This window comes from Heterodontus francisci, chromosome 11 (assembly GCF_036365525.1).
Source record: "Heterodontus francisci isolate sHetFra1 chromosome 11, sHetFra1.hap1, whole genome shotgun sequence".
Taxonomy (NCBI): Eukaryota; Metazoa; Chordata; class Chondrichthyes; order Heterodontiformes; family Heterodontidae; genus Heterodontus; species Heterodontus francisci.
The window spans coordinates 100,802,176-100,829,468 of NC_090381.1; the positions used below are offsets into that span (position 1 = coordinate 100,802,176).

The following is a 27,293-nucleotide window of genomic DNA, read 5'->3' on the forward strand; positions in this document are numbered from 1 at the left end:
GAAGTCCCAGGCTACCAGAGCAAGCGGTGAAAACAAGAAATAATTTTTCAGAAGGAATTAGATAACAGACCAGCATGTTAAGCTGTTGTGGTACAGGATGTTCAAGCCTATATTTATTATGTATTGATGAAAACTTCACTATTCAGATAATCGATCAAAGGAAAGTCCGCCTTCAGAAATACCAGTACCGGAAAGCATGTGAATGTTGCCAAAGATATGAAAAGACAAATGTTACATTGCAGACACTCGGCATGTATTTATTGAGGATACTGCATCGGATATAAATATGCCTGACCTCACTGGGTGTCTCTTACAATCAGAGAAAACAATGAAAGGACTTTTGTTTCTGGGTTTTTTTGCAGCTGTTTCAGCCAGAGCTGCTGTTGGTCAATATGCTGGGTAAGGAATGTCACTGAATTTATAAAATTCTTATCCTCGTTTTCAAATCCTTCCACCTCCTCACCCTTTCCTATTTCTGTAAACTCCTTCAGCCCTACATCCCTCTGAGATCTCTGCACTCCTCCAATGCTCCACTTTTGTGCATCCTCCACTTCCCTTTGCCCCATCATTCATGGCCGTGCCTTCAGCTGTCTCGGCCCTATGCTCTGAAATTCCTCCCTAAACCTCTCCTCCTCGCTACCTCCTTTAGTATAACCTTTAAACCTATCTTTTTTAACCAAGCATTTGGTCACCTGTCCTGATGTCTCTTTCTTTGGATCGATGTTAATTTTTGTCTGATCACTCCTATGAAGCACCTTGGGTCATTTTACTAGGTTACAGGTGCTATATAAATGCAGGTTGTTGTCATTGAATGTGCTGCGAAAGCGATGGAGTTGGGAATTTCTACCACACATGCTAAAACTGACATTTAATTTTTGTTGTAAGGGATAAAGTTCTGCGCCTGATACCTGAAAATGAAAAGCATCTGCAGTTTATAAGGAATGTGTCCCGCAGAGTGAAGGTATGATTTCAAGTTGCGAATTCAGACGCTGATATTTGATAATAAATTTGATTAAATGAACCTATTAATTGTGTTATTGATGTGCACACAGATTGATTTTTGGCAGCCTCATTCAGTTGAGCTGGTGACCACAAACAGGAGTGTGGATTTCAGGGTCGGTGCTGATTGGGTCTTAGATGTTCAGACTGGACTGGAGGAGACTGGATTGAAATACGAGTTAGTTTCAAATCCTGTATTAACGTTCGCTGAGCAGAAATATGGGGGTGCATTCCCAATTTGGGCACAATCAGTGATCCAGTGCGAATTGTGCTCAGAATTGTGATAGTTTTCTGAATTAAATTTTTTTGCCCTAGTTTCCACTCAAATCAGTTGCATATCTCCAATTCTAAAATCTTCCACGAATCAGTGCAATCGGGCAGCGTTTTAGAACTTAATTGTTATTTTACCTTTGTATTAAAAATATTTTTTGATGTATTTAAAAGTGGTAATGTGGTGCAGTTTGATTGGCATAGCTGAAAATGGGTTTAGTGCAAAAAAATTAAGCATTTTTAATCAGGGTATCATCCACCACCTGTGAGTAACCTGATTTTAAATAACTGAAAATGACTTTGATAAACGAAATATTACCATCTAGTAGTTTCATTGGAGTGCAATAGCCACTTTCTTAGTAAATTAAGAAAAACATTTAAATGGTGCCTTAGCGCCCAGAGAATACTGCTCAATTTTAAGAGTTTCCTCAAAGGCCCACAAACAGGAGCAATTAGCGCAAACTCTTGGTGGAGATTAATTCGATCTGGAGCCATGGCCAGTTTTGTGGATACGGTTGGCTTCTAGCTCGATGTTTTTTAACCAGCACAAAAGATGGCGTAAACTCAATTTGTGCAGGACAAAATTGAAAATCCCCAATTTTGGATAATTTGGGGCGAATTACATACCCAGCAAAAACTCTACCCCTTAGTTTTTACAATCCATATTCATCCTTTTAAAATTAATCTTACTTTGCACAGCATATTAATTGAGAACGTGCAAACCCTGATGGAGAAGCAGTTTGACCGTAAGGAGACAGGTTCAACAGGCTACGATTATGAAAAATATCATCAGTGGGATGAGGTAAAATTTGATATTTGCACACAATGTAAAATCATTCTGAAGGTGGGGTTCATGCTGTAAAATTTGATATACGGTGGGGGTCGGGGTGGAGTTGGGTGGGCGTTAAGAATGCCTCTGTCACCATGCATGAAGGTCTTCACTGCTCAGTGATTCTAGTGAAACCACTGATATTTTCTTTTAGAATGTGCTTACAGAGGTCTTCTGCACAAACACAACATTTAAAGTAATTTCTAAGTGTCTAAACAGGAACTGCTAATATCTAAGCTATGAAATTACAGCATCATACTTATTATAAGTATTATATACTAGCAGAGATCTGCAAAACATTTGTGGTAAAATTTGTATCTTTATTGCAACAGTAGATCTTTAAATCTCCGTCCCATTCCATTCCATCTTTCTCATGCCACCCGTGTCATGGCATTCCCATCCAAACCCTTTTATCCCTCTCATATTATCCGCATCTCATCCCCCATCCCACCCATTCTTCCCATGCCATCGCCATCCCCCATTCCACACCTCACAACCCCTTCCCCCATTCCATCCCTCCCAGGCCATTTCCCCCCATCCCTTGCTACCACCTCCCTCCCATGTCATTATTCCCCTGCCCATGCCATTCCCCTACTCCCTTCCCATGATGTATGCCATCCCTACTCCCTCCATCCCATGCCGCCTACTTCCTCCATTCTTCCCTCCCTCCCATGCCATTCCTCCACCTCCCTCCCACTCTCCCATGCCATCACCTTCCTCGCTCCCTCCCATGATGTTTCCCTCCCCCCCATGCTGTCCCTTCCTCCCTCCCTTCTCCCATGCCGTGCTCCCCTTTTCCCTTCCTCCCCGCCCCTCCAGACCATCTCTCCTCTGCCATGCCGTCGACTACACCTACTCCGTTTCCATGCCATCCCTACCCTCCTCCCCCTCTCCTGTGCCATTTTCCCCTCCGTCCCCAACCCATCATCAAGAAACAGAGGATGGGGAGTGAGGAGTGCCATGCCGGGTCCCACTATGCAAGGCCAGGGTGCGGCAAGGGCTGGAGGCCGGTAACTGAGCCCGGAGAGCAATGGGAGCTAGTAAGCAAGGCAGGGAGTGGCGAGGTCCAGGGGCCAGTAACCGAGGCCAGGGAGCAGTGAGGACCGGGGTCTGTAACTGAGGCCAGGGAGCAGTGAGGCTCTACCCACCAATTCAACCCACTGACCAATCAGAATAGTGCAGACAGACAGAAACTGAGTATTATCGCAATAGATACAGCTCGATAATATCATACTGAAAACTTGTGATTTTGAAAAATGCATTAAATTTGAAAAATATACCTAAAAATAGTAAAAGCTGTCAGCAATTGCAGGTGTGTTGATCTTGAGGATGTGATCATTACTGTTTTTTCTATTGTAGATTGAATCCTGGACTGCTCACATCACTGATGAAAACCCAAACCTAATTTCTCGGTTTGAAATTGGAAGGAGTTATGAGGGACAAGGCATCTATCTCCTCCGGGTAAGATCACTTGTATCAAATAGCATTATCGTTGTGATAGTGTCTGATCTGTCTGCCCTACCCTGCTGATAATGTGTCAAGAGTCTTGTTTTGCGGAAGCTTGAGAAAGTTTGTGGTTGCACTGATAATGTAGCCTTAAAGAATGATACTGTCTGCCAATCTCTTGTTAAAGGTTGGCAAGAGAACAGGTGTTATGAAACCTGCCATCTTCATGGACTGTGGAATCCATGCCAGGGAGTGGATTTCTCCAGCATTTTGCCAGTGGTTCGTGAAAGAGGTTGGTAGTGAAACCTCACCTATTCCACTTGTGGGATATATCTACAGATACTTCCTTAAAGAGATAGAGAAACATACTATCTAACAAACTTATGCTTCCACAGGCTGTTAGAAATTACGGATGTAATTCTACTATGACCATTCTTCTCAATAAAATGGATTTCCTGGTTGTTCCTGTTATCAATGTAGATGGTTATGTCTACAGTTGGACCAAGGTAAGTGTCAGAACCACTATGGATGACCCAGAGTAATTCTCAAGACAGTAGATAGGGTTGCAGTCCTGCCAGGATTGTGAAACAAGGGCCCTGAGATAACTGGGGTTAGAGAGAGTGGAAAGCCTAAATTTATTCCATAAGGGTCAGGAATTTGCTACAGAACCCAGTTATATAAGAGCATAAGAAACAGGAAAAGGAGTGGGCCATTCGACCCCGCAAGCCTGCTCCGCCATTCAAGAGGATCATGGCTCCACTTCTCCACTTTCACGCCCTATTCCCATATCCCTTGGTTCCCTCAGTACCCAAAAATCTATCGATCTCACTGTTGACTGAGCATCCTCTGCCTTCTGGGGTAGAAAATTGCAAAGGTTCACAACCATCTGAGTGAAGAGATTTTTCCTCATCAGTCCTAAATTTTTTTAAATTAATTCCTCGGATGTGGGCGTCGCTGGCTAGGCCAACATTTATTGCCCATCCCTAATTGCCCTTGAGAAGGTGGTGGTGAGCTGCCCTCTTGAACCACTGCAGTCCATGTGGGGTAGGTACACCTACAGTGTTGTAAGGAAGGGAGTTTTTCATTCCTTTTTATAGACTTCATAGCGGTTAGATACAACTGAGTGGTTTGCTAGGCCATTTCAGAGGACATGTAAGAGTCAACCATATTACTGTGGGTCTGGAGTCACATGTAGGCCAGACCAGGTAAGGACAGCAGATTTCCTTCCCTAAAGGATATTACTGAACCAGATGGGTTTTTACAACAATTGACAATGGTTTCATGGTCATCATTAGACTAGCTTTTTAATTCCAGATTTATTAATTGAATTCAAATTCCACCTTCTGCTGTGGTGGGATTTGAACCCATGCCCCCAGAGCAATACCCTGGGTCTCTGGGTAACTAGTCCAGTGACAATACCACTATGCCACCGCCTCCCCTTTTTCTAGTGACCCCTTACTCTGAGACAATGGCCAGAATTTTAGGCCCCCCCAAAGGAGGGCCTCCGCCCACCACCACGTGGATTTTATTCTTGGCCGGTCGGGTGGCCCAGGCCCAAGAGAAGCCGCCTGACAAAAGCAGGCGGCTTTCTGATGGTCTTCGGGGGTGGGCCCTCATGATCAAGCACACTGTGTCCAACGGAGGTCTGTCCCCGCTGCCCCAACCACTCTCAACACCCAAAATGCACCCCCCCTCTCCACCCACCCCCCCCCCCCACCCCCGTCGCCCCAATCGACCACCCTTGCCTCGCTGGAGCCCAACCGATCACCCCCGTCGAGGCACCAAAAACTTACCTTCGTTCTGGGGCTCCCCAACATCTTCTTTCCAATGGCTGGGTTGCAGTCCCAGCAGTGACCACCGTTCCCAGTGGCTAAGAGCTGCTGGCCCGCTGATCGGCTGGCAGCTCCATTAGGCGGGATTTCCTGCCTCAATGAGGTGGAAGTCCCACCTCAGACCAATTAAAGGCCTGTGGACTGCAAAATGCGGTCCAGATCCCCAGGCCAGGTGAAGGCGGGTTCAGTTGGTGGACAGCTCCCATCAGCTGAGAGAAAAATTCCGGCCAATGATCCCCAGTTCTAGACTCTCCAGCCAGGGGAAATAGCCTCTCTGCTGCATCTTAGTCTCTAATGGCCCTTTATTTCAATGGATGGCAACTCACAGGCTGTGAGCCAAGGAGAGGTCACTGCATTTTCAACTCCTAGCTGGAAGGACCTGATTGGGGGAATTCCCTTCCCCAGAGGGTTGTGGATGCTCCATTGTTGAATGCATTTAAGGCTGGGATAGACAGATTTCTGGTCTTTAAGGGAATCAAGGGTTATAGCGAGCAGGTGGGTAAGTGGAGTTGAAGCCTAAGATAAGACACGATCGTATTGAATAGCAGAGCAGGCTCGATGGGCCATATGGTCTACTGCTGCTCCTATTTCTTGTGTTCTTCAGATATCGACAGACCTGCTGTGTACTTTGATCATGTTTTTACTATTATTTGGTTATGTAAGGAGATGCTCATCTGATATGATGGCAGCAAGGATCTAACGCATTTATTTATTTGCTTTATTAATCTACAGGATCGATTTTGGAGGAAGACACGCTCCAGGAATCCTGGCTCTAACTGTACGGGCACTGATCCAAACCGAAACTTCGACGCCAAATGGTGCTGTAAGTTTCTGCATTTTAACAAACGACAGTTTGGGGCAGTGTGTGCTTACTAAAACAGATGGAAATTAATGAATGGTGTCATTAGCACTGAACAGATATGTCTAAAGATTGGGTGTAGTGAGTGCATTTCCTGTCCATGAATCTTATTGCCTGTTGTAATGATGTTTAGAGAAGGAAGGGTCACCAGGAAAGGGGAGGGGAGAAGCAAAGGCAGGGGAGCAGGGAGAGGAGGTGGAACGGGAGAGGGGAGGGAAATGATGGGAGAAAAGTGAAGGATAGTGAATGACGAGGGGAGTGGACTGGGGCAAGGTGTGAATGGGCAAGGATGTGAGAAGGCGGGGGAAGGAGAGGCCGAGGAGCGGAAAAGAAGGGGATGATCAGGGGAAAGTGTGGAGAGAAAAATAGAGAGGGGAGAAAGGATGTAGATGAGGAAGAGAGAGGAAAGAGAGGGGAGCAGCCCGGGAGAAGGGGAGAGAATGGGTGAAAATGTCGGAAGGGCAGGGGAAGGGAAGGAAGAGGAGAAGAAGAGGAGGGTGACAAGGGGAAAGTGGAGGAGAGGAAAATAGAGAGGAGGAAAAGGTATGTAGAGGAGGGTGAGGGAGAGGACGGCATAGAAGTGAAGAGTAGGCAACAGAGAAATTGCAGATGGTGGAGAAAGGAATGTAGAGGAGAATAAACAGCAAGGAAGAATTTTCCCTTCCTTTCCTTTCCCTTTGCCTCTCCCCTCAACAATAAATTGGTAACGTAGATGATCACAAGAATATATTTCTGCCCCTCTCCTCAGAAAACCAACCCCTGACTCCACCATCCTGGCAAATTACCATCCCATCAACATCCCTTTCCTCTCCAAAGTCCTTGAATGTGTTGTTGCCTCCCAAATGTTTCCCCTGGGGGGAGAATCTAGAACTACACAGTGGGCAGCACAGTGGCGCAGTGGTTAGCACCGCAGCCTCACAGCTCCAGGGACCCGGGTTCGATTCTGGGTACTGCCTGTGCGGAGTTTGCAAGTTCTCCCTGTGTCTGCGTGGGTTTCCTCCGGGTGCTCCGGTTTCCTCCCACGTGCCAAAGACTTGCAGGTGATAGGTAAATTGGCCGTTGTAAATTGCCCCTAGTGTAGGGAGGTGATAGGGAAGATGGGATTACTGTAGGGTTAGTATAAATGGGTGGTTGTTGGTCGGCACAGACTCGGTGGGCCGAAGGGCCTGTTTCAGTGCTGTATCTCTAAACTAACTAAGGGTCACTGCTTAAAAATAACAAATCGCCCATTTAAGACAGAGATGAGGAGAAAATTTTCTCTCAGAGGGTCGTGAGTCTTTGGAATTCTCTTCCTCAAAAGGCAGTGGAAGCAGAGTCTTTGAATATTTTTAAGGCAGAGGTAGATAAATTCTTGATAAGCAAGGGGAGGTGGAAGGTTATCGGGGGTAGGTGGAAATGTGGAGTAATCAGTTCAGCCATGAACTTATTGAATGGCGGAGCAAGCCTACTCCTTCTCCTAATTCATATGTTCGTAAATCCATTCCTATCTTTCATGGATCGCCATGCTTGAATCGCACCAATCAGGCTTCCGCCCAAAACAGCTCTTATCAAAGTTACAAATGACGTTCTAGGTGACTGTGACAAATGTAAACTATTCTTCCTCATCCTTCTTGACCTGTCTGCAGCCTTTGACACAGTTAACCATGCCATCCTCCTTCAATGCCACATCAACGTCATCCAGCTGGGTGGGACTGCTCTTACCTGGCGCCATTCTTATCTACACTCTTATCTATATAATCATCTCCAGAGTATCACTTGCAATAGCTTCTCTTTCTATTCTTGCATCATTACCTCTGGTGTCCCCCAAGGATCTGTCCTTGGCCCCATCCTATTTCTTATCTACATGATAACCTTTGGGGACAACATCTGAAAATGCACAATTATGTCACAAAAATGTGCTTGGTCGAACGATGACTTTTTAATCCACCGCCTGGAAACCTGCATATTAAACTGGTGGAGACGAACCACTCAAACCTTGCAAGCTTCAAACTCTGCCTGCTGACTGTGAGTACCAAGGCATATTCCCTGCATACTGTAGTGTTCAGTGGTTTAATTGATTTGTGTTTGATTGTATTAGTCTGTTCACCGATTGATGCTCACTGTGCTTAATGACTTAAGCTTGACGGGTGAGCTATTGAGAGTAGAACACTTTCCTGAAAGAACAGACAGAAGCTCCTTCTGTTACCCAGTTGAGAGAACTTTCCAGAAAGAACAGACAGAGATCTCCCTCAAAGGAATTCAGTCACATTGCTGTCTCCTGGAGAACCACTGAATCAGTTTCCATGTCTTCAACTTCAGGACCACCAAATTCAGCCTGAAGCCAGCAGAGTCACCAACCTCCACAGACTGCATATCCCTTTTATTTCTCTGGACTCTAATTCGATCAAACTATCCTTCCCCCACTCTGTAACCTATTTGTGTGTTTGTGTGTGTGTGTGAAAGTTGGAGTAAGTTTTATCATTTTTACTTAGATCGGTTTAAGTACAATAAAGTTAACCTCTTTCTTTGCTAAACTCGAGAAAACCTGTCCGATTTTCTCTTTTATGATCACGGCACATAAACAGTTAAACATTCACTGAATTGGAAAGTATATCCACTTAAATAAGAAATAAATCTATTGTGGTCAAACAAGGAGAGGGAAAAGAGGGGAGCCCTTCGACCCCTCCTCACCTGATTGTAACAGTTAGTTTTCACATGTACGCCGACAATGCCCAGCTCTACCTCATCATCACCTCTGTCGACTCATCCACTGTTGAAATTATCAGACTGCTTATCTAACACCCAGTACCAGATGAGGAGAAATTTCCTGTAATTAAATATTGGGAAGATTAAAGTAATTGTTTTTGCTCCCTGCTTCAAATTCCATTCCTTAGCTATCAACTCCATCTCTCTCCCTGGCAACAGGCCGAGGCTAAATCAGTCTGTTCATGACCTTGGTGTGATACTTGACCCCAAGATGAGCTTCCGACCACATATTCGTGCCACAGCTAAGATCACCTATTTCCACCTCCGTGACATTGCCTGACTTTACCCCTGTCTCAGCTCATCTGCTGCTGAAACCTTCTTGGATGCTCGTTACCTCTAGACTTGACTAATCCAATACACTCCTGGCTGGTGTCCCACATACTACCCTCCATACACTTGAGGTCATCCAAAACTCTACTGCTCATGTGTTAACTCACACCAAGTCCTGTTCCCCTGTCACCTTGCGCTCACTGACCTACATTGGCTCCCAGTCAAGCAATATCTTGATTTTAAAATTCTCATCCTTGCTTTCCAATCCCTCCATGGCCTCACCCCTCCCTATCTGCATAATCTCCATGAGCTCCACAACCCACCATGATATCTGCGCTTCTCTAATTCTGGCCTCTAGAGCATCCCCAATTTTAATTGGTGGCCATGCCTTCAGTTGCCTAGGCCCCAAGATCTGGAATACCCTCCTTAAACCTCTCTGCCTCTCCACCTCGCTCTACCTCCTTTAAGACACTCTTTAAAACCTACCTCTTTGACCAAGCTTTTGATCATATGACCTAATATCTCCTTATGACTCAGTGTCATATTCTTTTTTATAATGCTCCTGTGAAGTGCCTTCGGACATTTTATTATGTTAAAGGCAGTGTTACTCTTTTATTAAAAATGATCATTAAAATTCGGCTGTCTGGTGCTGACAGCATCACGTGTGGAGACGTGAAGGTTTCCTTTAAAAAGTACAGTTATTTGGAGTAACAACTTATGTGGGCAGGACCAGCTTCAGCTGAGACAAGGTGCCAAAGGCCTTGGGGTCTGAATCAGCAGCCAAGAGCAAGCTGCCAGAAGTGTTGGATTAGGGGATTGGGACCAGCAGCAACTGGGAGAAGGCCTCAGAGCACAATCTCCAGGGCGGCATTAGGAATTGAGAATGGTCCATGGGAAATTACAGCAAACAGCTCACAAATACAGGGTGAAATGCTCAGTGACAGTGACACTATTGTTGTTGAAAGTATTGGCTCTCTCAGGTGGACGTAAAATATCCCATGGCACTATTTGAAAAAGTTCAGGGAAGTTCTCCACAGCCCTGGCTAACATTCAACCCCCAACCAATACCTAAAACAGATGACCTGATCGTTCATTTTATTGCAGTTTGTGGGAGCTTACCATAAGTAAATTGGCTGCTACGTTTCCTACATTACAACAGTGCACACACTACAAAAGTTCTCCATTGATTTTAAGCACTTTGCACTTCCTGAGGTTGTGAAAAACATTATATAAATATACGTTTTTTCTTTTTTATGTACTGTACAGCCATTGGTGCCTCAAGGAACCCATGTGACGATACTTACTGTGGATCACATGTAGAATCTGAGAAGGAGGTCAAGGCTATTGCTGATGTCATCCGCAAATACCGTGCAATCAAGGCTTATATCAGTATCCATTCATACTCTCAGATGTGTCTCTTCCCCTACTCCTATACCTATACATTGACATCCAACTACAAGGAACTGGTATGTGACAGACATCATTTATTAATGAATGAAAGATATTTACTCAACATAGTTCAGTTATAATGAGATTATTATTAGTAGGTTTAGGATACAACATAGTACAAGACACCATGGGGAGGGTGTCCTCTGTGAATTTTGTGTAATGAAATTGTAAAGTCTGTTATAAAGAATATGTATGCACCATAATTTTCTCTCTTCAGCTGGCAACATATTACTTTTAATTCTAGTAGAGCTAGGAATAAGTACACTGTTATGCCACCTTTATTCCTCTCTGGAGAATGATATCTCAAACAATGCCTTTTCTTTACAGAAGACAAAAGCCTTCAGCAGGCATCACCCATATCAGGGCTGGTTGCTGTATGCAACATACAAACCTCCATGCCATCTATGAGCTATTGTGGGTGTAGTACGCTGGGAGGCTGTGCATGGCTGGGGGACATAGAAGTTTGTGCAGGGTCAAATGACCCTGGTTTGTCCAGTGATAATTTTCATCAGATTGAATGCAATGTTTGAGCTCCACCACAATCAGAGCATGCGCTCTCAGTGCAGCAACATACATAACAATGGCTTATCTTGTGTAAATCTCTTTAACAGAAGGGTAGTAGCAGCTGGGGGTTTATCATGTAGACCTCAACATGCACTTAAAGCAGGGGCACCCCAGTGAATTTGACAAGGCAACACTTAATGAATTGGACACATTTTTTCGCACCTTTCCCTCATCATCAATACCTAAGTCTCTCGTGTATAAACATCCCATAACCAAATTCATCTTGTTGTCAATATCTCCTGTTCTTGTCTGACTCAGCATTGAGGCTCTCTGACTCCCTCTGGTGTTTGCATACAAGATTTGGTTAGGTGAAATTAGTGCAATGTGGGTAAGTTTGTATGTTGCACAGTAACTGTAACTTTACGAGCTGAAATATAGCATCAGCATCCTGGGCGTCTGCATCAACACACATAAAATCATAGGAGTGGCATTTTTTCTACTACACCAACCAAAATAGGGTGGTAAAGCAGCTGAAACAGAAACAAAACATGGTAGGAAAGTCCAGAGCTGGTTCCATGCTCCTGCCATTACCAGAGTAAATTTTTCTCCTTCTCAGCCAGTAAGGATCATGTTTTCTTTCCTGATTAGGAGCAAAAGTAATGATGTGCAGTATTTTCTCAAAACTACCGTGTAATTTTCAGCCCCGAGGTGAATGGATTTTACAGTTTACATAGTCTCCATCCCTCTTTCATTTAACTAGCAAGTATCTGTGATATAAGGATTAAGTTATCCAGGTTACGACAGATTGCAAAGTAAAGCTAATACAATACATTAGCCTAGAAATGAATACAAAAAATGCCTGAGGTTAGACAGCATAATAGTCGTAGTGTGTAGCAGTGCACACCTAATGCCTAGTTATTGTGCTCTGCCAAATTACTGTGGGAAGAAATAGCTTGTTGCTGCTTTATCACTGAAGTTGTGAATTTAGGTTACCAATGTAATTGTGGCCAATTTAAAAGGTTTTGTTTCCCCATTCCCAAAAGTTCCCACATCATTCCTATTGCATATCCTAATTTAGTGTTGCAGCACAAGCTGAAAGCTGACATAGCTGAGCCAAGACCTGCTGCAACATTTTGTCTACAATGCTTACTGTTTATCCAGTAGCATTAGCATTGGCTAGAGATGACCAGTAATGGCAGAAAGGCGCCCATGGTGTAAGGACATACACTAGACATATTGCTAGATTCTGATGGTATGCATCATATTAGATCTTCCATCCAAGCAACTGGGAATGATTGAGGAACATTGCCTGGGGAGATTGTAACAGATTTTTATGATCTCAAGAAGATCTCCAGAGACAATCAAATATTTATACAGCACTGCCAATAGCTGTCAATAACAACAACTTGCATTTATACAGCCTCTTTAGGTAGTAAAACATCCTAAGGTGCTTTATAGGAGCGTTATCAAACAAAATTTGACGCCGAACCACATGTTATTACGAGAGATGATCAAAAGCTTGGCCAGAGAAGGAGGTTTTAAGGAGCATCTTAACGGAGGAGCGAGAAAGATAGAGAAGCGAAAAGCTTTTTGTGGGGGGAGGGGGGAAATTCCAGAACTTAGGGTCTAAGCAGTTGAAAGCACAACCACCAATGTAATGGTGGAGCAATGAAAATTGGGGATGCGCAAGAGGCCAGAATTGAAGGAGCGCACAGATTTTGGAGGGATGCAGGGCTGGAAGAGGTTACCGGGATAAGGATGGGTGAGGCCATGGAGGGATTTGAAAACAAGGAATCGAATTTAAAAATCAAGGTGTTGCCAGATCGGGAGCCCATGTAGGTCAGCAAGAACAGGGAGATGGGTGGACACAAATTGGTGCGAGTTAGGATACGGACAGCAGTGGTTTGGATGTCAAAGTGCACACAGCCTTCACTTTATTATCTATCAGGCTTGTTTCAGCCTGGAACTGGTGACATCTGCAGTTTGAGCCAATTTGCTGTCCACCAATGTATCAAGGAGGTCATTGCATAGCAGGGGCAACAAGTCATTTCTTTCCATAGTAATTTGGCAGAGCACAATAATTAGGCATTAGGTGTGCATTGCTACACACTACTACTATTACTGCTGTCTAACCTCAGGCATTTTTGTATTTATTTCGAGGCTAATGTATTGCATTAGCTTTACTTTGCAATCTGGCACAATCTGGACACCTTAATCCTTGTTTCACTGATACTTGCTAGTTAAATGATTGAGGGACAGTGACAACGTAAACTGTAAAATCCATTCACCTCAGAGCTGAAAATTACACTGTTTTTTGAGAAAATGCTATCAATGTTGCCACTGTCACTGAATTTTACATGGATCAGAAAGATAAGTACAATAAGAAAATCCATTTGACCACAGCATTTATCCTTTCATAAAAGCCCACATCACAGTATCCAATTGACACTTGAACAGCTGCAGTGTTTACCATTCAGTATTCCATTCATTACTAGCAAATGGACTTTATTCCTTGGATTGTCTTCATCCCACAATCATTTAACAATTGGGTCTCAGTGAAATGAATCCCAGAGTAAAAGTAATAAGGTTGTGACTCTGTATGAAGAAGTTCTTCCTGACATCATTCCTGCATTCGCCAATTTGTATCTGCGTCCCTTCTCCTGCAGTTGTGGTTTAAGTTGAAATAATACCCAGGACTAACCCTTTCCATTCTAATTAGTATCATATCCAGGACTTGGATATTCTCCATCTGCCTTGTTGACCAGAATCAAATATTCTATTATTGTGTTATTCAAGTGCAGCCAGCTCAGAGTACTAAAAGAAAAGTTTTTTTTTATTCATTCATGGGATGTAGGCGTCACTGGCCAGGCCAGCATTTATTGCCCATCCCTAATTGCCCTTGAGAAGGTGGTGGTGAGCTGCCTTCTTGAACCGCTGCAGTCCATGTGGGGTAGGTACACCCAGAGTGCTGTTAGGAAGGGAGTTCCAGGATTTTGACCCAGCGACAGTGAAGGAATGCTGATATAGTTCTAAGTCAGGATGGTTTGTGACTTGGAGGGGAACTTGCAGGTGGTGTTGCTCCCATGTATTTGTTGCCCTTGTCCTTCTTATTGGTAGAGGTCGCGGGGTTGGAAGGTGCTGTCTAAGGAGCCTTGGTGCATCGCTGCAGTGCTTCTTGTAGATGGGACACACTGCTTCCACTGTGCGTCGGTGGTGGAGCGAGTGAATGTTTGTAGATGGGGTGCCAATCAAGCGGGTTGCTTTGTCCTGGATGGTGTCGAGCTTCTTGAGTGTTGTTGGAGCTGCACCCATCCAGGCAAGTGGAGAGTATTCCATCACACTCCTGACTTGTGCCTTGTAGATGGTGGACAGGCTTTGGGGAGTCAGAAGGTGAGTTACTCACCTCAGGATTCCTAGCCTCTGACCTGCTCTTGTAGCCACGGTATTTATATGGCGACTCCAGTTCAGTTTCTAGTCAATGGTAGCCCCGAGGATGTCGATAGTGGTGGATTCAGCGATGGCAATGCCATTGAATGTCATGGGGAGATGGTTAGATTCTCTCTTGTTGGTCAATGCCTGGCACTTGTTGGCGCGAATGTTACTTGCTACTTATCAGCCCAAGCCTGGATGTTGTCCAGGTCTTGCTGCATTTCTACACGGACTGTTCAGTATCTGAGGAGTCACGAATGGTGCTGAACATTGTGCAATCATCAGCAAACATCTCCACCTCTGACCTTATGATTGAAGCAGCTGAAGATGGTTGGGCGTAGGACACTACCCTGAGGAACTCCTGCAGTGATGTCCTGGAGCTCAGATGATTGACCTCCAACAACCACAACCATCTTCCTTTGTGCTAGGTATGACTGCAGCCAGCGGAGGGTTTCCCCCTGATTCCCATTGACCTCAATTTTGCTAGGGTTCCTTGATGCCATACTCGGTCAAATGCTGCCTTGATGTCAAGGGCAGTCACTCTCACCTCACGTCTTGAGTTCAGCTCTTTTGTCCATGTTTGAACCAAGGCTGTAATGAGGTCAGGAGCTGAGTGACCCTGGCGGAACCCAAACGGAGCGTCACTGAGCAGGTTATTGCTAAGCAAGTGCAGCTTGATGGCACTGTTGATGACACCTTCCATCACTTTACTGATGATTGAGAGTAGGCTGATGGGGCGGTAATTAGCCAGGTTGGACTTGTCCTGCTTTTTGTGTACAGGACATACCTGGGCAATTTTCCACATTGCAGGGTAGATGCCAGTGTTGTAGCTGTACTGGAACAGCTTGGCTAGGGGCGCGGCAAGTTCTGGAGCACAGGTCTTCAGTACTATTGCCGGAATATTGTCAGGGCCCATTGCCTTTGCAGTATCCAGTGCCTTCAGTCGTTTCTTGATATCACGCGGAGTGAATCGAATTGGCTGAAGACTGGCATCTGCGATGCTGGGGACTTCAGGAGGAGGCCGAGATGGATCATCAACTCGGCACTTCTGGCTTAAGATTGTTGCAATGCTTCAGCCTTATCTTTCGCACTAATGTGCTGGGCTCCCCCATCATTAAGGATGGGGATATTTGTGGAGCCACCTCCTCCAGTTAGTTGTTTAATTGTCCACCACCATTCACGGCTGGATGTGGCAGGACTGCAGAGCTTAGATCTGATCCGTTGGTTATGGGATCGCTTAGCTCTGTCTATCGCATGCTGCTTACGCAGTTTGGCATGCAAGTAGTCCTGGGTTGTAGCTTCACCAGGTTGACACCTCATTTTGCGGTATGCCTGGTGCTGCTCCTGGCATGCTCTCCTGCACTCTTCATTGAACCAGGGTTGCTCTCCTGGCTTGATGGTAATGATAGAGTGGGGGATATGCCGGGCCATGAGGTTACAAAAAACAAAGAACAGTACAGCACAGGAACAGGCCATTCGGCCCTCCAAGCCTGCGCCGATCTTGATGCCTGCCTAAACTAACACCTTCTGCACTTCCGGAGCCCATATCCCTCTATTCCTTTCCTATTCATATATTTGTCAAGATGTCTCTTAAACGTCGCTATCGTATCTGCTTCCACCACCTCCCCTGGCAGCAAGTTCCAGGCACTCACCACCCTCTGTGTAAAAAACTTGCCTCGCACATCCCCTCTAAACTTTGCCCCTCGCACCTTAAACCTATGTACCCTAGTAACTGACTCTTCCACCCTGGGAAAAAGCTTCTGACTATTCACTCTGTCCATGCTGCTCATAACTTTGTAAACCTCTATCATGTCGCCCCTCCACGTCCGTCGTTCCAGTGAAAACAATCCGAGTTTTTCCAACCTCTCCTCATAGCTAATGCCCTCCAGACCAGGCAACATCCTGGTAAACCTCCTCTGTACCCTCTCCAAAGCCTCCACGTCCTTCTGGTAGTGTGGTGACCAGAATTGCACGCAATATTCTAAGTGTGGCCTAACTAAGGTTCTGTACAGCTGCAGCATGACTTGCCAATTTTTATACTCTATGCCCCGACCGATGAAGGCAAGCATGCCGTATGCCTTCTTGACTACCTTATCCACCTGCGTTGCCACTTTCAGTGACCTGTGGACCTGTACGCCCAGATCTCTCTGCCTGTCAATACTCCTAAGGGTTCTGCCATTTACTGTATACCTCCCACCTGCATTAGACCTTCCAAAATGCATTACCTCACATTTGTCCGGATTAAACTCCATCTGTCATTTCTCCGCCCAAGTCTCCAACCGATCTATATCCTGCTGTACCCTCTGACAATCCTCATCACTATCCGCAACTCCACCAACCTTTGTGTCGTCCGCAAACTTACTAATCAGACCAGCTACATTTTCCTCCAAATCATTTATATATACCACAAACAGCAAAGGTCCCAGCACTGATCCCTGCGGAACACCACTAGTCACATCCCTCCATTCAGAAAAACACCCATCCACTGTTACCCTCTGTCTTCTATGACCGAGCCAGTTCTGTATCCATCTTGCCAACTCACCTCTGGTCCCGTGTGACTTCACCTTTTGCACCAGTCTGCCATGCGGGACCTTGTCAAAGGCTTTACTAAAGTCCATATAGACAACATCCACCGCCCTTCCCTCATCAATCATCTTCGTCACTTCCTCAAAAAACTCAATCAAGTTAGTAAGACACGACCTCCCCTTCACAAAACCATGCTGTCTCTCGCTAATAAGTTCGTTTGTTTCCAAATGGGAGTAAATCCTATCCCGAAGAATCCTCTCTAATAGTTTCCCTACCATTGACGTAAGGCTCACCGGCCTATAATTTCCTGGATTATCCTTCCCACCCTTCTTAAACAAAGGAACAACATTGGCTATTCTCCAGTCCTCACTGGACCTCACCTGTCACCAATGAGGATGCAAAGATTTCTGTCAAAGCCCCAGCAATTTCTTCCCTTGCCTCCCTCAGTATTCTAGGGTAGATCCCATCAGGCCCTGGGGACCTATCTACTTTAATGCTTTGCAAGACACCCAACACCTCCTCCTTTTTGATAATGAGATGACTGAGACTATCTGCACTCCCTTCCCTAGGCTCATCATCCACCAAGTCCTTCTCCTTGGTGAATACTGATGCAAAATACTCATTTAGCACCTCACCCATTTCCTCTGGCTCCACGCATAGACTCCCATCTCTGTCTAACCGATCTATATCCACAGATTGTGGTTGAGTACAATTCTGCTGCTGCTCATGGCCCACAGTGCCTCATGGATGCCCAGTTTTACATTGCTAGATCTGTTCGAAATCTATCCCATTTAGCACGGTGATAGTGCCACACAACACGATGGACGGTATTCTCAATGTGAAGGCGGGACTTCGTCTCCACAAGGACTGTGCGGTGGTCACTCCGACCAATACTGTCATGGACAGAAGCATCTGCGGCAGGCAGATTGGTGAGGACGAGGTCAAGTATGATTTTCCCTCGTGTTGGTTCCCCCACCACCTGCCGCAGACCCAGTCTAGCAACTATGTCCTTTAGAGCTCGACCAGCTCGGTCAGTAGTGGTGCTACCAAGCCACTCTTGGTGATGGACATTGAAGTCGCCCACCCAGAGTACATTTTGTGCCCTTGCCACCCTCAGTGCTTCCTCCAAGTGGTGTTCAACATGGAGGAGTACTGAGTCATCAGCTGAGGGAGGGCAGTAGGTGATAATCAACAGGATTATGTTTGACCTGATGCCATGAGACTTCATGGGGTCCGGAGTCGATGTTGAGGACTCCCAAGGCAACTCCCTATCTACTGTATACCACTGTGCCACCACCTCTGGTGGGTCTGTCCTGCTGGTGGGACAGGACATACCCGGGGATGGTAATGGCAGTGTCTGGGACATTGTCTGTAAGGTATGAATCCGTGAGTATGTCTATGTCAGGCTGTTGCTTGACTAGTCTGTGGGACAGCTCTCCCAACTTTGGCACAAGCCCCCAGATGTTAGTACGGAGGACTTTGCAGGGTCGACAGGGCTGGGTTTGCCATTGTTGTTTCCGGTGCCTAGGTCGATGCCAGGTGGTCCGTCCGGTTTCATTCCTTTTTACTGACTTTGTAGCGGTTAGGTACAACTGCGTGGCTTGCTAGGCCATTTCAGAGGGCATGTAAGAGTTAACCACATTGCTGTGGGTCTGGAGTCACATGTGCACCAGACCAGGTAAGGACAGCAGATTTCCTTTCCTAAAGGACATTAGTGAACCAGATGGGGTTTTTTTACAACAATCGACAATGGTTTCATGGCCATCATTAGACTAGCTTTTAATTCCAGATTTATTAATTAAATTCAAATTCCATCTTCTGCTGTGGTGGGATTCGAACCCATGTCCCCAGAGAAATACCCTGGGTCTCTGGGTTACTAGTCCAGTGATAATACCACTACGCCACCACCTACCGCCTACTTGCATTTATGTAGCACCTTTCATGATCTCAGGAAATCCCAAAGTGCTTTACAGCCAATTAATTCCTTTTGAAATGTAGTCACTGTTGTGATGTCGGAAATGAGGCAGCCAATTTGCACACAGCAACCTCCCACAAATACCAATGTGATAATGACCAGATAATATGTTTTTTCTGATAGTGGTTGATAGATAAATATTAACCAGAACCCTGGGATAACTCCCCTACACCTTTAAAATATTGCCATGGGATTTTCTACAACCCACCTGAAAGGGCAGATGGGGCCTCAGTTTATCATCTCATCTGAAAGGCAGCACCTCCCTCAATACTGTGCAGGGCTCCTCAGTTTTGCATTGGAGTCTCAGTCTAGATTTTCATCATGCCAATCTCTGATTTAAATATCAACTGATGGGTCGATGTAGCTTGGCATTCCGTTTGCTTTCTTAATTGCTGCTCTGCAATAAATTGACATGGTCAATGTTGAGGTTACCTTCACTCCTGGAGCTTTTCCAGCATGTTCTGTAGCCATTTCAACACTGTTCATTAAGTAAGCACATCCCCCATTTTTCTCTACGTAAGACCTTGTTAAGAATTTTATCTGCCCACTTACGAATACTGTTTAGGTTCTTCCGTATCTAATAGGGGCGGCACAGTGGCGCAGTGGTTAGCACCGCAGCCTCACAGCTCCAGGGACCCGGGTTCGATTCCGGGTACTGCCTGTGTGGAGTTTGCAAGTTCTCCCTGTGTCTGCGTGGGTTTTCTCCGGGTGCTCCGGTTTCCTCCCACAAGCCAAAAGACTTGCAGGTTGGTAGGTAAATTGGCCATTATAAATTGTCACTAGTATAGGTAGGTGGTAGGGAAATATAGGGACAGGTGGGGATGTTTGGTAGGAATATGGGATTAGTGTAGGATTAGTATAAATGGGTGGTTGATGTTCGGCACAGACTCGGTGGGCCGAAGGGCCTGTTTCAGTGCTGTATCTCTAATCTAATTTGCCATCCTTTCTCAGACAATTCCTTCTTCCTCTCCCCAGCATTATCTCTAAGTTTGTGTAGTACTATTTATGTGGGATTATAGTGAAGGTTTTCTGGTAATTTGGATGAACTATATCACAGGGCTTTCAAGCATCCACTGGAGATGTCACTTCCCTAAAACAAAAGGGTTACTCAGTCATGATCTCTCCCTACTAAAACTCGATTGACTGTCAATTAGTGGATTACTTTCAAGACAATCCTCAGCTTTGTTCCCAACCACAACACTGCCTATCTTTGGGGCAGCAAGTTAAAGAAGGAGAATAACATTGTTGATTAGCTCTTGATGCTGTCACTCCCAAAGTAAAAATATGCATAACTGTAAGGGAATATTTAACAGCATAGAAAACCTCCCTGCCTTGGGATATTTTAGGCTATTTTTAATATCTCCTCTGGCACAGTCATCAGGAGAGTTAAGGCCCCTATTCCACACTGCTACCCCATTGCCATACTAACATACATATCCTCAGGATTCAATGACAAATATCAAAACTAGGGGCCATATATATAAACTAGTTATTAATAAATCCAATAGGGAGTTCAGGAGAAACTTCTTTCCCTAGAGAGTAGTAAGAATGTGGAACTCACTACCACAAGGAGTAGTTGAGATGAATATTTAAGGGCAAGCTAGGTATACATATGAAAGAGAAAGAATTAAGGATGTGCCGATAGAGTTAGATGAAATGGGATGCAAGAGGCTTGTATGGAACATAAGCACAAGCATGAATCAGTTGAGCCAAATGTTGTGATGTACATTCTATGTAAAAACTTTCCTTAGCATTGGTAATGAAGAATTAAAATGAAACAAAAGTAAGACTTTCTGTACAGTATTTTACTGGTAATTGTATTTTTGTTCTGTGATTTTGTTTCAGAATACCATGGCTAGGAATGCAGTTAAGGCCTTGAGCAGTTTTCATGGAACTCAATATTTGTATGGTCCTGCAGCAATCACAATATGTAAGCATTGTTAATCATGGGAACAGGAGTAGGCCTGTTCTACCATTCAATGAGATCATTGCTGATCTGTGACCTAACTCCATATACCAACCTTTGCTCCACATCCCTTTATACCTTTGGTTAATCGAAATCTATCATTCTCAAATTTAAAATTCACAATTGACCCAACATCAACTGCTGTCTGCAGAAAAGAATTCAGAACTTCTAGAACCCTTTATGTGTAGAAGTGTTTCCTAACTTCACCCTTGAAAGGCCAGGCTGTAACTTTTAGGCTTTATTCCCTAGTCTTCGATTCCCCAAGCATCAGAAAGAGTTTCTCTCGATCTACTCTATCAGTTCCTCTTAATATCTTGCAAACTTTGATCAAATTACTCCTTAACCTTCTAAATTCCTAGTTTGTGAAGTCTTTCCTTGTATTTTAGCCTTTGGAGTCCAGGTATCATTCATGTAAATCTAAGCTGCACTCCCTCCAAGGGCATTATCCTTCCAAAGGTTTGGTGTCCAGAACTAAACATAGTACTCTAGGTTTAATGTGTGTGTGTAAAAATTTGGAAACAAGCATAGTCAATCTGGAATGGTGCTGGGGTGGTGATCTACTGATGTGAAGCTCTGATGCACTGTCACAGGGTGGTGGGATATGTATTTGTAGCTATAATTCTATAAGTCACCCCATTGTATCTGTCAAGGAATGGAGAGTGACCTCATTCTGATCTTGTTCATTTCCTCGTAGTAATTGGCACTGGTAGGGAATTAGGAGCAAATCAGCTTCTCATTTTATCAGCTAAGTGTGGCCCATGTCATCGAACACCAGTTAAAAACAAACATTGAGTTTGCCCAATGGCTGATGACATGATTAAGCCAGTGAGTAGTTGAGCCACAGTGGTGGAGAAAAGTTCCAGGTTTGATACCAGATTGTGCTGAGATAAGTGATGTCAGACAGGGGAATGATAGGAAAACTGCTTTTGGCCTGATTGGTCCTGCTTTAGGAAGGAGAAAGTTAACCATGGTTTTTGTTCCTGATCAATGTCCAGTGCTATCGGATTGTTATATCTGAAGGTGATTGTGCTTTGTTTTACAACCACTTAATAAGCAGCAGATCGGAGCCTAGTAAGAACATAATTGGAAAGTCGAGACTATAAGACCTTTCCATATGTCAATACTACATGTTGTTTCTTCCAGAAGTCATAGTCCATAAAAAGTTTTAAGTTTTAGAAAGGTCACAGATCTGAAACGTTAACTCTGTTTCTCTCTCCACAGATGCTGCCTCACCTGCTGAGTATTTCCAGCACTTTCTGTTTTTATTTCAGATTTCCAGCATCTGCAGCATTTTGCTTTTATTGAAATCTTATCCTTTTCTTTGTTAATATCTAGATCCTTCTGCTGGTGGTTCTGATGATTGGGCATATGATCAGGGCATTAAATATTCTTTCACTTTTGAACTCCGCGACACTGGCAGATACGGCTTCTTGTTGCCTGAGTCCCAGATCAGGCCAACGTGCGAAGAAACCATGTTGGCGATCAATTATATCGCCACTTACGTTCTCAACCACCCATATTAATCCATTTGGTGGAAAAGAAAGTATTTGTTGGTTACCAGAAAATGTATGTAGACTGAATTTAAAGTTTAGAATTTATAGTTAAATATTGGTATGCGTGGGGGGTGGAGAGTTAAGGTATTTCAAAATTAAATAGTCAATCTATCATGGTGCTGTAAGTCAGAGAATATGGCCTCACTCTTATCTGCCTCTGTTTCTCTTTCTGTCCCTCCACTTCTATTTTCCTTTCTGTTCTCTTCGTCGCTGTCTTCATAACTCTTCATTCTGCTTCTTCTCTCCGTCCTCTTTTGCTTCTATCCACCTGTTATTCTTTTATTCTTTCCTCACAGGTAGGAGGTGATGGGTGGAATGTGGCAGCATGATGGGAAAAGGAGCTACCAATGGCCCCAGCTTATGTGGGGGTTGCCAGAAGATTATCACTCTCCAAGGTTCCTATTCCATTCCCTCATATTTCCCTCCCATTCCTTGTTCCCAATGCATCTCCAAGCATTCATTTTCCCAATAATCCTTCCCATTTTTGGCACCCCTTCTTGCCCATCACTGGCCCTAACTCTTTGCCATCAAACTCTCTGCTCACTTTGTCTATCCTCTGCTCCCCTCAATTTTCTATCATTCAACCAATCTTCCATCCACAAAGCTGGGCAGTGAGAGGCTGGATGCCTCCATCCTCTACTTCTATCCTCCCTTCCTATCCATTTCCCTCAGAGGTTTGTCTCGCTTTCAAATTTAAATTAAAAAAACAGAAATTAAACTAGAATATAGAAAGACTCTCCATGTATCTTTCTCTTTCTATTTATGTGAAGGCAAAATTCAACTTAATCAGGAGTGCAAAATGACGGTCGTATAGTCAATGACAGTAAAATCGAGGTGGAGGGTAAAATTGGCAGTTGATTCACTAGCATTCCCTCTGTCTGTCTCACAGGCGTTAGCAATTCTGATATTTACATTTCCACATCAAGAAAACACTGGTGATATTCAGATAGCTTAAAATGCCACTTTGTTTTTGAAAATTGAAATTGGATGAGCATATGAAAATGTGTGTGCATTATTCATTTCCTGTGGTTTATAAAATACAAAACAAAAGCGACAATAGCAGGTTTGTTAGCAGTACATGGTCATTTTTTACACAAACACACACACACTCTCTCTCTCTCTTTCTATTCTGGGGCCAGGCTTTCTCCTGCAGTTTCCTGGGGGTCTTATTTGGGACAGAACGTTTGTTAACCAACGGCCAGAAGGAGGGAATTCTCAAGCCAAGTGTTCCCCTATCTCCAGTTTGGCTTCTGCTGGGGTGCTGGTATTCCAGAAAAAAGAAAGTGGCAGAAGTAGAGGTTCCATCTTGCAGTCCAATCCTGGAACTTCACATGCCCAAAACATTTTGATAGAAATTTGTTGGCTTTCAGCCCCACATCTAACTAGTCCACAGGCAGTCAACACAATGAGTGTTATCGGGTTGGGTTAGAACACACCTGCATGCAGGCCTCTGAGCAGCTCTCAGGTTACAGAACTCCACAAGGTAAGGAGTTGGCACCTTATGCATATCAGTGTTACATGGGCCAAAGATTATATTGTCTGCCCCATTGTTCGCTTTCATTGTTGCTAATAATAAAATTCTTTTAATTAAGAATTTTGTTGTTTCCTTGAATATTATGAAAGGTTTTAGAATGTAAGTCTTGTGACAAAATAAAACAACTCAACAAAGTCCCTTTGTTTCAAGAGTTTTGCTAAGCTAACCCACATTTAACATTGAACTAGTCCTCAGGCACTGTTGACCTATATTGCAGTTCCATTGTTCAGTTTTTTTTGCTCAAATAATTATATTTCCTGAGTCATCTTGTGGATGTAAATGAAGACTACTATTCAATAAGAATTTTACTTTGATGAAGAAATATCCCCAGTACAAATAGACAAAAGCCACTTTTGTCCACCCTGAATTTGGTGTTATTCTGAACACAAAGGGTACTTTCACCTTCTTAAATGCCCCTCACAATAATATGGTGTCTTATCGCTGTATGGCTGCTGACCCAGAAAATATGGCTTTCCCCTGTCTTGTACTTTAAGGAGGGAACAATCTTTTAAAATAAATAAGCTAATTCTTCCAATAAAATATTGGACAGAGCAATGTCATAAGAGCACAGAGTGGGTAATTTTGGTTTTGGAGCTCGTGTAAAATAAGCGATATGGGATCATTTGCCTATTATATACCTCTCCCGATTTTCATTTCCATTTACACTATCACACAAAGTCAAAATTACCCCTCATTATGTGTTTATCTGCTATTATTGCAAGCAGTAATTCCTAGGCTATAGTTCCTTGGCAAAACTGATTCAAGTGCCATAATGTTCGCTTCCAATACACATGGTTGGGGGAGGGGGGAAATATCAATTTTGTCACATGGGCAGTGACCTGAGATAGCAGATTGCCTGCCCTTTATAGAACCCACCTGATTTATGTTCCATTGATTCAATTGACAATTGGACAAATATCCAATTACTAATAGGATTGAATATTGTTTTTATCAGAAGCTCATGCACAGGTCAAATTAAAACATTTCTGCTGCACACTTAAAGGGCTGGATTTTGTTCCCAGCCTGACATCGGGTTCTGTGGCGGGCGTGGGGATGCCGTAGAATCGGAACGGCAGCGGCTGCCACTGAACCCGATACTGGGATGACCAGGCCCAATCTTCCCGAGGGCGGGATAGACCGAGGTCATCCTTCCTGCCCAGAGGCCAATTGAGGCCCTTAGTGGCCAATTAAGGGCCTCTTCCCGCTGCTGTTGGGATCTTACCAGTGACAGGGGTGCCTCCACCATGCCGGGAGGATGCCTTGTAAAATGAGGTGCCCTCCGTGTGAGTTTGGGAGGGGGTGTCCCTCCTTCTTGGGAAATTCCTGGCCCATGGTGGACCCCCCCCCCTCAGGAACCACTGTACCCCCCAGGACCGCCACCCCCTCCCCCCTCCCGGACCAAACACTCACCCGCCCACACACCCTCGCCAGGGCCTTCTGGATCAGCCCCGGAAACCCCGCCTCACCTACCTCTGGTCCGGGGTTCCAACACTGGGCCTGTGTCCCTGTAATTGGCCAGCAGCTCTTGGGGGCGAGATCCCTGTCCCTATTAAGTATTTTAAAGGGACAGGTATCCCACCTCCTTGGACTTTGACAGCAAAAGACCTGGGGTCAGAAAAATTGCAGAGGCGCAGTTTCCGCCTTTTTCTCGGCCCGGCGCCAGGAGTCCCACCTCCTGCATAAAATTCAGCCCTTAAAAGGTTTGGACCATGAAGAAGACACATCATATGGACCAGAAACATAATCTGAGTTTGGACTTTGCTGTCAGTAAAGACAGGAAAGAGCAGACTATCTTTGCTGTTCTCAATGTGAGTGCAAAGGACTATGCCCAGGATAAAGTTACCTTACAGCCGGTCCTCTCAGGTAATGATATGATACAAGATGGATGGGCACCCCTTGTACCTTCCAATCTATACCTTTGTTATCTCCTTTTTCAGCAATTAATGTTATAATACTACAATTGGGGGATATCCACTTCTATATCCCACTGGTTAACTCATTGTTCAAGACAAGGAGTAGCGGTCACAAGATCACCAGGTGAGTTCACCTGCAACGTCATAGCAGAAGGGAAAATGAGCGACCCATTTCCCTCCAAAATGCCCTGAAGTGGCTGTCCTGGACCATCCCTTATGATGCCTTCCAACACTTCCTTAATGAAGACATTGAATAGGACAGATGACAATGGGCAACCATTCCACCATTCTCTTTTTCAGAGATCAATAGTTTCAGTGAGTCTTCTATCCATCCTTAATGGATAGTGGAACTGGAGTACACATCCTGGATACTCCCATAGCTTCCAGCTTCTTAATGAGAATATATGGAGGTTATTGTTGCCTCAATGAAAATCAATGATTCCTGATTCAATAAAACAGTTTTCACTCGCCCGCTCAGCTTTTAGGAATTCAGCATGAATACTCTTGTCATGAATACGTGCTATGCTGAATTATGATTTTTTTTAATCCGCTGGCTGGAAATCTAAATTAAATTTTTTAAGAAGGAAAAAAGGAACAGACAAAAGGTAAATGCTAGCAGTTAAGATGGCCACCGCAATTTGTTTCAAAATACCCTACATTCCAATGCATCAATGTGGAGGCGAATTGTCTGGCCAGTTCCCTCCAGAACAATGCCTTGGGGAATTTTGAGTGAATTACCTATCCTGCTCCCATTTACAAGACATTAAGGCATCACTTGGGACATTAGACTTGTGGAGACAAACTACTCAAACCTAATCACTTGAACAATGGGACCCTGGTTGAGAGAAGGGAATTCCAGACATGAACTACCTAGGTTACAAGAGGAAATACACACTGAGCCATCATGTTGAATCATTGGGTGACAGTCATGTGACAGGCCCACCATTTGTATGTTTAAGCTGGTGTTTTCTCTGCAGCAGCAGTGACAAGCACCTAGACACTGGCCAGATATGACCCAAGTGGGGTCACTCCTCCCTCTCTCTCCAGTCCACCTTGTAAGCTTCAAACCCTGCCTGCTGGCCATAACCACCCAGGCCTATCACTACTGCAGACAGAGACCCCGTGAAGGAAATCATCTGCATCGCTGTTGTCCAGGAGAACCACCTAACCAGCTGTCCACATCAGAAAGCTGGA

The 27,293-nt window shown here is 44.5% G+C and overlaps 1 protein-coding gene across 1 annotated transcript; it reads left to right on the plus strand.

Annotated features, from left to right (window-relative positions):
* The first annotated feature begins 214 nt into the window (after positions 1–214).
* On the plus strand, positions 215–24,320 carry LOC137375416 (carboxypeptidase B-like). The gene is made up of 11 exons (XM_068042607.1): positions 215–399; positions 886–961; positions 1,053–1,177; positions 1,969–2,071; positions 3,458–3,559; positions 3,732–3,836; positions 3,940–4,050; positions 6,109–6,199; positions 10,517–10,716; positions 20,979–21,063; positions 22,435–24,320. The coding sequence occupies exons 1-11, from the start codon at positions 287–289 to the stop codon at positions 22,620–22,622; spliced, it is 1,299 nt and encodes a 432-aa protein (XP_067898708.1). The 5' UTR covers positions 215–286; the 3' UTR covers positions 22,623–24,320.
* Positions 24,321–27,293: the final 2,973 nt, after the last annotated feature.

Bases quoted from the DNA above. Each gene is read 5' to 3' on its own strand.
- LOC137375416 (XM_068042607.1), top strand. From the start codon at position 287: ATGCCTGACCTCACTGGGTGTCTCTTACAATCAGAGAAAACAATGAAA. The intron at 400-885 runs GTAAGGAATGTC...TTTTGTTGTAAG, and splicing joins GCTGTTGGTCAATATGCTGG to GGATAAAGTTCTGCGCCTGA. The intron at 3,560-3,731 runs GTAAGATCACTT...CTCTTGTTAAAG, and splicing joins AAGGCATCTATCTCCTCCGG to GTTGGCAAGAGAACAGGTGT.